This window comes from Pan paniscus, chromosome 11, assembly GCF_029289425.2.
Source record: "Pan paniscus chromosome 11, NHGRI_mPanPan1-v2.0_pri, whole genome shotgun sequence".
NCBI classification, from domain to species: domain Eukaryota; kingdom Metazoa; phylum Chordata; class Mammalia; order Primates; family Hominidae; genus Pan; species Pan paniscus.
Window position 1 is genome coordinate 88,366,882 of NC_073260.2, and position 10,340 is coordinate 88,377,221.

General features: G+C 45.4%; 1 protein-coding gene across 3 annotated transcripts in view; it reads left to right on the plus strand.

The window, feature by feature from the left end:
* The window catches only part of GNE (glucosamine (UDP-N-acetyl)-2-epimerase/N-acetylmannosamine kinase), a 43,740-nt gene extending 35,455 nt beyond the window's left edge, over positions 1–8,285 (plus strand). For all 3 annotated transcript variants that reach the window (XM_003829857.7, XM_008955258.6, XM_008955259.6), the window contains 4 exons: positions 20–241; positions 2,691–2,873; positions 4,412–4,528; positions 5,111–8,285. In XM_003829857.7, coding sequence (XP_003829905.1) covers positions 20–241; positions 2,691–2,873; positions 4,412–4,528; positions 5,111–5,346 — 758 coding nt within the window. In that variant the 3' untranslated portion in view covers positions 5,347–8,285. The remainder of the gene's footprint in view (positions 1–19; positions 242–2,690; positions 2,874–4,411; positions 4,529–5,110) is intronic.
* The last annotated feature ends 2,055 nt before the right edge of the window (positions 8,286–10,340 follow it).

Sequence of the window (10,340 nt, forward strand, 5' to 3'; positions counted from 1 at the left end):
TGTTTGTGGTGGAGCGCAGGCATTTCCACAGGTGGCCGTGTAAATCCTCGGGAAGGAATTGTGCTGCATTCAACCAAACTGATCCAAGAGTGGAACTCTGTGGACCTTAGGACCCCCCTTTCTGACACTTTGCATCTCCCTGTGTGGGTAGACAATGATGGCAACTGTGCTGCCCTGGCGGAAAGGAAATTTGGCCAAGGAAAGGGACTGGAAAACTTTGTTACACTTATCACAGGCACAGGTAAGAGGGGTAGGGGGAGGTTGGTTCAGGAGCTAGAATGTATATTGGAGCATGTCTTCAACATGGTCAGGTGGTTACAACTCTGCCTTAGCCTTCACTTCCTGCATGACTAGAGCCTGAAGGTGAGCCACATGTGGCCTTTTCTGAGCATGTGCCCAGCCTTAGACATGCCTGTGGCCTTCTAAATTCCAGGAACTTGTCAGAGCTATTCAAAGCTCTTATTTCCCAGAGCTTCTCATTTCCCAGCTTTTCCTCCCAGTCTTTTTGGTTAGTGTGTTGGATGCCCCAGCTGTTATCCTTTGCCCTAGACAGCACAGACTAATACATTTTACCTTGAAATGTTTTTGATAAACATCCTTCATGTAACCCCCTCAGCACTGGGATAGTTCCTAGTTAGTTGAGATGAAAGCAGGCCCTTTGAGGTGGTCCTCCAGGGAGGTGACAGGCAGGTCAAAACAAACAACCACAATTTTTTGAAAATAAGTTCGTCCTGCCCCGTCAGGTACTGGTATCCAGTACTGTTTCTGTACACCAGTACTGGGAGTGTGGACTGTTGTTCAAGGTCACCACCAAGCTGGAGAGTGGGTGATGGGACCAGGGTAGGTTACAACACCAGAAAGTTCTCTTATCAAGATTCAGCTGGTTTTGTTTTGTTTTTAGACAGGGTCTCACCATGTTGCCCAGGCTGGTCTTAAACTGCTGGGCTTGAGGGATCCTCCTGCCTTGGTCTCCCAAAGTGCTGGGATTACAGGCATGACCCACTGCACCTGGCCCTGGTTTTTGTTTTTCTTTTTTAAATTAAGCATTCCTCTGTTTGTTGCAAACTTTGGTTAGTTTCCAGAGTTCCAAAAAGGTTGATTCTGACATTTTTACCAGTTTTTTCCTCGCTTTAGTGGCATAATGGACCTTTGGAGTTCCCTGCTCTGTCATTTTTTTATGACATCCCAATTTGTTACTTTTGTTTTTTTACTCTATTTTATTTTTGTTGTATATATTTTAAGTGTATAACTTGATTTTTAAATGAGGAAACAGACTTAGCTAATAAGCGGTTAAGCCAGCCTCTGATACAGATATGTCTAACTTCAAAACTTGTATGTGCTTAAACTCTACATTACACCACTATCCCTTTAAGCTCATGTACTTATTTATTTATTTATTTAGAGAGTGAGTCTCACTCTGTCACCCAGGCTGGAGTGCAGTGGCGCAATCTCAGCTCACTGCCTCCCAGACTCAAGTGATTCCCCTGCCTCAGCCTCCCAAATGGCTGAGATTACAGGAATGTGCCACCACACCCGGCTAATTTCTGTATTTTTAGTAGAGACAAGGTTTCACCATGTTGGTCAGGCTGGTCTTGAACTCCTGGCTTCAGGTGATCTGCCTGCCTCAGCCTCCCAAAGTGCTGGGATTACAGGGGTGAGCCACCACACCCAGCCTAAGCGCATGTACTTTAGCTCATGCTCATCCTCTTTTAGTTCCAGACACAGTTTTAGCAAACTTGGATACCATTTCCTGGCTCAGAGCAGTGACTAAGCTGTAAATCAGAGGGCTAGGGGTTGAGGAATAAGTGCCCAAGAAGTGACAGATGGCAAGACAACCCTTAAAAGCAGAGCCTTCTCAGGCACAATACCCTTTACTCCTTTGTAACTGCTAAACGCCATAACAAAAGACAGTCACTGATATTTATAATTATTGAATCACAGATTTTTAGACATGGCGGCATCAAAAAAGGCAAAATCATTATTTCATATTTTCTGCTTCAGGAAGCAGGTAGTGTGTGATACATTTTAAAAGACTTATCTTGGGTATTCCTCAGAGCAGAGCCTGAGACAAGGATTTAGGTACAGGTATGGTTTTTTGGAGGTGACCACAAGAAGCAGGAGGGTGAGTGGGAAGAATGAAACAGAGCAGGAAGAAAGCCATTAAGGATATATTAACATTATTGAAGTTGACTTGAGGGCAAAGGGGGCTGAACTCCACCAGCACCTCCTAAGAAGCCTGCAGAACAGCATCCAGAATTGTCCTGTGGATCTGCTGGCTCCTGCCTTGCCTCAGTTGCAGGTTGCCCCTGGGTGCTGTGCCTGCGTGGCTGAGTAGGCTCTTGCTTCAGTGTTGGAGAAAGCCTTGGTGCAGAAAGATGGACAGTGTGTGCTGGGCCAGGGGGTCTGCTACCCACAAGGTGGGCATGCATTTTCGCTGCACTGTCCCCACAGCTGTGTTTGAAATCACAGTGACCCAAGCAGATGGGTCACAGGGCATCAGAGGATCTGCTAAAAACATTTCCATCCAAAATGCTGCCAGAGAATGCTTTGATGCCTAGTGGGCTTCAGCTGTCTAGAGAAGTATCTACAGACCCTCACATGCCAAAGCTCTGCTAAATAGATGAGGCGTTGTGATATCATAGTTTTGTTTCAGGTAAAGCACCCTCAGTGATTTCTATCCCTCGCTGTAGGAATCGGTGGTGGAATTATCCATCAGCATGAATTGATCCACGGAAGCTCCTTCTGTGCTGCAGAACTGGGCCACCTTGTTGTGTCTCTGGATGGGCCTGATTGTTCCTGTGGAAGCCATGGGTGCATTGAAGCATACGCCTCTGGAATGGCCTTGCAGAGGGAGGCAAAAAAGCTCCATGATGGTTGGTGTCCCTCTCTCGAGGAATTAAGTAACCAAATAGTAGACAAGTACTTCAAAGTGGAAATTCCAAAGACAGCTGAACACTGAAGCCAGAAGTTTCCCCCTTTTCACTTCTTAGGGAAAGAGCAGGGCTCCCTCGCACTAAAACTGCACAGTCTTCTTGGCTGACCCATATTGCCACTCTTCCTCCCCAGGGGTGGTGGTGGACAGAGGTCTAGAGTTCCAAGACAGCAGGGAAGATTTCCTTCAGTTTTGTTTTCTCAGCCAGTATCACAGGGAGGGTACTTAATACACATTTTAATGAAGAAATAAATGGACAAAACATGTTATGTATATATCACACATACATGCACTGTATGTGTAGTATATTTGTGCTTCATACATAAAAACAGTGTAGATTTTTGGCCCCCAAAACCAATTTGTGAGCATATGCTGAAGGAAAAGAGATGGGGAATGGAGGCCGAGAGTGCAGGAGAGAAGCGTATAGAGCCCTACAGTAGGGTTCTGAAGAGGTGGGAAGAGATGAGCTGCAAAGCCAGGCAGAGGGTCCACGAGAGGGCATGGCGAGCCGAGATGATGGGTGTATGGGACAGGAAGCAAAAAGGTAGGGGATCACTGCCTGGTGGTGCCCCCTATGAGAGAGGTAAGAAGTATGCTCGTCTGTTGGCAGTGGGGGTAGAAGGACTGGGAAGGTGGTGAAGGTATAGAAAAGCGCAGTCAGACAGAATGGGTGAGAGCTGTGAGGGCCCAGGGGAGACAGGAGACCACCAGTTGATGTCTAGGTAGCAGTTTGCACAGCTGGGGATTTTTCTCCTTCAGGATCCAGATATTCTAGCAGATTAGTAGGAGGCAGATTGATCTGAGTTGGTGACGGGCAGAAGACAAGGACTATAGATAACCACAGAAATACCTGCTGCTTATTGAGCATTTACTGTGGCCAGCACTTAACTAAATACTTTATGTCCATGATCTCATTCCATTCCTCAAATAACCCTGCCAGGGGAGGCACTACTGGCTTCATCTTCTAGGAAGGAGGAATGTGTAGAGGTGAGGTGACAGGCATGGGGTCATGCAGCTGGGAGTGGCAGAGCTGGCACTGACCCCAGGCCTGTGTCTGTTCCTCAGCCACTGTGCCTCGCTGCCATAGCACGTGTGGCGCTGGCAGATGGCACAGCATTGTGTCTGGGATGAGTAAGGAAGGAGTGAATGTGGGAGGAGGGTGATAATTTGGAGAAAAGAACACTTCAAAGACTGTCTGCTACTGGAAGTGAGAAGTGAGGGAGCCAGAGGGGTAGGAGGCTGTGGTTAGACTTGAGGTTTTTCCAGGAAGATAGGTTCTGGGTTATGTACAACCAATTAGCAAGAGGGTAGCAAAGGCTTTAGGGGCAGTGTATAGAGATGTTTGTGAACGATAAGCTTTGCAATTGTGAAAAGAAAACACCGTCTTCCCATGTAGGGGCTTGCTTTCCACAGGCCCAGTGGTGAGCTTGGCCTCCCCACAGCTCATTAGTGACTGCTTTTCCTTCTCACTCTGTTCAGAGGACCTGCTCTTGGTGGAAGGGATGTCAGTGCCAAAAGATGAGGCCGTGGGTGCGCTCCATCTCATCCAAGCTGCGAAACTTGGCAATGCGAAGGCCCAGAGCATCCTAAGAACAGGTGAGCATGTGGCTGCAGGTGGCTGTGCTGCAGGGGGTGGCCTCAGATATCATATGGCCCAGCCCGGCCCCAGAAGAGACCCTGCTTCCCTAGGGACAGGTGCTTTGCAGTGTCTGTTCAGAGGTTTCTTTCCTAATTACTCAGAGGTAAAAAGGGAATTGCATTCAAGGTATTTGGCAGCATTGCCTTTTTCAGCAGGTGGTTGGTTTGGTTTGACAACTATAAAAATGCTCCTTTCATTTTACAGGAAATTTAGAGAAATATAGGACAGTTGTAAGAAAAAATATCACTTAGTTTTCCCATTTGGAGGTATCAACTATTAATATTTCCTTCGAGTCTTTCTATTCATTTTTTTGCCTAGTGGAGATCATGTGGTACACCCAGCTTTTTCCACTTGAGGCTGTCACATGATCATTTTCTCATATTAAGAATCAACCGTGAACTGCTTTTAAAACACTGCCTCCCACTGCATGCCGTGGATGTTCTTTAACATTTCTGCTGCTGGCTCTTTTCTGCCTTCCTCTTTGGTATTTTGATTTTGGCTTCTCTCAGAAACTCATTTTAATTTTTGTCTCCCTATAGCTGGAACAGCTTTGGGTCTTGGGGTTGTGAACATCCTCCATACCATGAATCCCTCCCTTGTGATCCTCTCCGGAGTCCTGGCCAGTCACTATATCCACATTGTCAAAGACGTCATTCGCCAGCAGGCCTTGTCCTCCGTGCAGGACGTGGATGTGGTGGTTTCGGATTTGGTTGACCCCGCCCTGCTGGGTGCTGCCAGCATGGTTCTGGACTACACAACACGCAGGATCTACTAGACCTCCAGGAACAGACATGGACCTTCTCTCCAGAGCTCCTGAGTGGAATCAAGTTCTTGTCTTTAGGATGACCGTTTCTTAACAATCAAATCTGGTATTGAACTGCAGGTGACTTTGGCAGAGAAATGTTTTCACTTTTGGTCTCCTCTTCCAGAGTCACCTTTCCCCACTCCTATTTTTGTAGATGCTATTCTTTCTGATGTCTTCTTACTAGGGGTCATTTTAGCTCAAACCCTGTAAGTTGCAGTCACAATTTTCTGTGCCAAAGTAGCTACAATAATAGAGAGGAAGCCTTCTTAGAACTCTGCTTACTAATGTATTAATACCACTGAGACCTTCAGGCCTTGCCTGGGATATCACTTCATCCTGAAGTTTGCATTAATAATCCTTCCAGGCCGGGCACAGTGGCTCACGCCTGTAATCCCAGCACTTTGGGAGGCCGAGGCGGGCGGATCACGAGGTCAGGAGATCGAGACCATCCTGGCTAACATGGTGAAACATGGTGAAACCCCGTCTCTACTAAAAATACAAAAAATTAGCTGGGTGTGGTGGCGGGTCCCAGCTACTCGGGAGGCTGAGGCAGGAGAATGGCATGAACCAGGGAGGCGGAGCTGGCAGTGAACTGAGACCGCACCACTGCACTCCAGCCTGGGTGACAGAGCAAGACTCCATCTCAAAAATAATAATAATAAATAATAATAATAATAATAATAATAATAATAACAATAATAATCCTTCCAGCTGGGTGCAGTGGCTCACGCCTGTAATCCCAACATTTTGGGAGGCCGAGATGGGCGGATCACCTGAGGTCAGGAGTTCAAGACCAGCCTGGCCAACATGGTGAAACCCCATCTCTACTAAAATACAAAAATTAGCCGGGCGTGGTGGCATGTGCCTGTAGTCCCAGCTACTCGGGAGGCTGAGGCAGGAGAATTGCTTGAACCCGGGAGGCGGAGGTTGCAGTGAGCCGAGATCATGCCACTGCACTCCACCCTGGGTGACAGAGCGAGACTCCGTCTACACACACACACACACACACACACACACACACACAAATCCTTCCTCCTCTAACCCCAAACTAAGATCACAGAAGGTGATCCAGTCAGAGAACAGAGGGAAATCTTACCAGGAAGGGCTTAAGTACACTTTTTTAAAACAGCTTTATTGTTTTTAAAGCCTACAATTTGATAAGCCTTGACATATGTATACCTGTGAAAGCATCACCACAATCAAGACATTGGACATATCTATCACTCCCCCATCTCAGATATCCCCCCTAATCCTGGATACCATTTGTTGAAAGATGTTATTACTCTAGCTGAACTTACAAGAGACTTTAGACCAGGGATCTAAATTACAGTGGCCTTAGTAACCTTGTCCTTATCTTCTTAGGACAGCTGAGAAGCCACTGGGACTTAGAGCCTTTAAAAGGAGATTAACTGTCCCAAAAGGATCTTTGCTACTGACCAGCAGACACTTCTTCCTTCAGTAGCCTTTCATACTGTGTTGAGTAACACCCTAGGGTGTCCATTAAAGTTTTGAGTTTTACCTAGAGCCCAGAGCCATGAATCAGGATTCTGTCTACATGATTCGTGTTTTCATTGGTGTCAAAATACAAAAGCCAAAGTTCTGGCTATGAATTGTTAACTTGGAAGAAATACTAACTGCCACCACTTATTAAGTGCCTACTGTGTGCCAGGCTCTGAACTAGGTGCTTCATATACATTATCCTAAATTCTCTCAACATATGAGGTAGGTGTTTTAATTTTTATTTTATAGAACTTGGTGTGTTTGACTGTTAAGCTATGGGGCTAGAGAGAGGGTTTGATCCCAGGTCCCTCTGTGCTTTTTCTGCTGAGCCACACAACCTCTCATTTCAAAAACACTTTCAAAATGCTAACATATTCTAATTCACTCTAGGCCACCAAAAACTTTAATACTAATATCTGATTTGTAAATGACTTAATGTATCCTTGACCCTATCAGCTGAATGTAATCAAATATTCCTCTCTGCTGTGAAATTTTACCAGTATAGTATTTGGTCTAGTGACAGGTGTTCTACTTTTTTGAGACGGGTCTCACTCTGTCACCCAGGCTGGAGTGCAGTGGCTCAATGCAACCTCCGCCCCCCAAGTTCAAGTGATTCTCCTGCCTCAGCCTCTTGAGTAGCTGGGATTACAGGCACATGCACCACGCCCGGCTGATTTTTTTTTGTATTTTTAGTAGACAGGGTTTCACCATGTTGGCCAGGCTGGTCTGGAACTCCTGACCTCAGGTGATCCGCCCGCCTCTGCCTCCCAAAGTGCTGGGATTACAGGTGTAAGCCATCACACCTGGCCCTAGTGACAGGTTTTTATGGGTACTTTTAGATGATCTAAAAAATCATGTGCATATATCTTTCAGATTTTTATTTTGGGAAAATGAAGGTTTCTACAACATATTGTTTCAGTGTTCAAATAAACTGAAGGAATCAACATTACATTTGAACTATATCCTTCCTAGTGGGTTAGTGTGAAAAAGAGTTTGGCTGATTCCTAAAACTCTGCCAGCCCTGCAGTAATCTCCAGGGCCTGGTTATTGTTCAGACATTCCATGGTGATTCCTGGGAAGGAAGCTTGGCTGCTCGGTTTCTGAGTCTGGGGTGAGATAATGTTCTGGGAAGGGACATCTGTTCTTTGGTGTAATCTCTCATGGTGAAATCTGCTCTGTACATCAGACAATTGCATTGCTACCAAGTTTCATACCAAATATTTGAAAGGATGGTATTGAATCTAAAACCAAATATTAGTTTTTATTAAACTCATGGGAAGGCTAATATATTCCAACATAAATTATTACATATGGTTAAGTAATTGCATGTTAATTTATTTTAATGTAAATATTTGTTACTGTTCTGAGCCAAATTCTAAAGAAAAAATAAATACATTTCCTTGTTGAAATCCTGTTGTATTTTGTTTTGTTCGTAACTCATTAGCCAAAAGCATTTTCCTTCCCAGAAGAGATTTAATTGTTGCACTGCTTACGTTTTGAAGGTTATATAACTTCCTTAAGGCCTCTAATATCATTGCTTTCTTAACCAAAAAAAGTCTATTAATAGAAAGCATGGCTGGGCATGGTGCCTCATGCCTGTAATCCCAGCACTTTGGGAGGCTGAGGCAGAAAGATTGCTTGAACCCTAGAGTTCGAGACCAGCCTGGGCAACATGCCAAATCCCCATCTCTACAAAACAATACAAAAAAAATTAGCCAGGCATGGTGCAGTCTCAGCTACTCAGGAGGCTGAGGTGGGAGGATCACCTGAGCCCGGGAAGTGGAGGCTGCAGTTAGTTATGATCATGCCATTGCACTCTAGCCTGGGCGACACAGTGAGACCCTGTCTCAAAAACAACAAAAACAAAACATTGCTATATATAACAACATTGAAAATTTGGCATAAAAAAGCAAAGTAGCCCCCAAGAAAGAGGTTTGAAACTAAGTGTTAAGCATTTACTGAGTCCCTAGACACACTCCCTCTTTTTATGAGGCCCCATGTGGGTCTCATACAGGCATTAGAAACAATCCCAAATTACTATTGCTGTGTAACCTCAAAACTGAAGAGCTTAAAACAACAGTAATTGTTTCACGTCGTGGTTTCTGTGGGTCAGGATTTGGGAAAGGCTCAAACTTGACAGTTGTAGCTCAAGAGTATCCTGCACTTGTAGTTGTCAGCTGGAATAGCACGAGGCTGGCTGGCCAGGCATCTCCCAATGTGTGTGGTTACAGGGTCTCTCAGGTGGCCTCTCTTTGCGGGCTAGTTTGGGCTTCCTCACCACATGGGTAGCTTCAAAGGTAGAATTTTTTATGAGGCGGCTCAGGGCCACCAGCTAGTTGTTCCAACAAATCAACCATCAGCAGCACTGCCTTTTATGACCTAGCCTTGGAAGTCATCCCAGCATCACTTTTGTCACATTATTCAGTCACCTCTCCATCTAGAGAATGTCACAGATTTTGTTGACATTTAAAATTGCCACCTCCCACCTCAAGAAGCCCAGCTGGTGTGGGAGGCAAGACTGGTCCAGACGATGGCACCAAGACTACCAAAAATAAGCTGTCCCAGGTAGATGGCCATGGGAGTTCAGGGGAAGGGGGGTGGCCTTTGAACTAGTTCTTAAATTGGATTTTGACATTTGGAATGGGATTAGCAGGTCCCGTAGGAACAAAAGTCTGGAACAATGATTGCTTGATTGTAATCAGATTTGACTAACGGGGGAGGAATAAGCAGAGGCCAGAAATGTGGGCCAAGTCAAGGAAAGCCCAACTAAGCTTGGAAACGGGGAGGTAGCAGGAAAAGTAATGAAAGCTCCTTCCAGCCAAAAATAATTAACATTGAAGAGATAGTGGCCTTTCCTTCTTGGCAATGGCAACACCTAACCCCCATCCTGAGCATAGTATTACAGTTTACCTCAATCTCCAGTTTGGAAGTACCAGGTAGTTATAAGCAGATTACTGAAATATAGCTTTAATAATTGCTTGGAACATCACCTAAAACGAGCCAGGTACTATGCCAGGTTCTGAAGGCAGATAATGAACTTACTGGTGTCTGAACAAAGCACGGGCTCCTGGAAACACCTGTGGTAGATCAGCATGGTCCAGTGCAGCTTTCTGCGACCATGGACATGTTCTATAACCTGTGCTATCCAATTCGAGTGCCACCTAACCACATATGGCTACTGAGCACATGAATTGTGACTAAGACTAGAAATGTATTTTAAATTCATTTAAATAGCCACATGGGCCTGGTGAATACTGCATTGGACAGCACAGGTCTAGAAGGATTTTACAAGAGAAATATGAACCAAGTGCTTGGGATGGCACAGAACCCAACATGTGCTACAGGACTCAACAGTAATGGGGCTAGCCACACATGAATGCCGTCCTGACTCAGGCTTACTGGCCGGATCCAAAGGAGTCAAGGTCCTACTAGAGTCTACGTGCCCCACAGACTCCTGCCGAAAT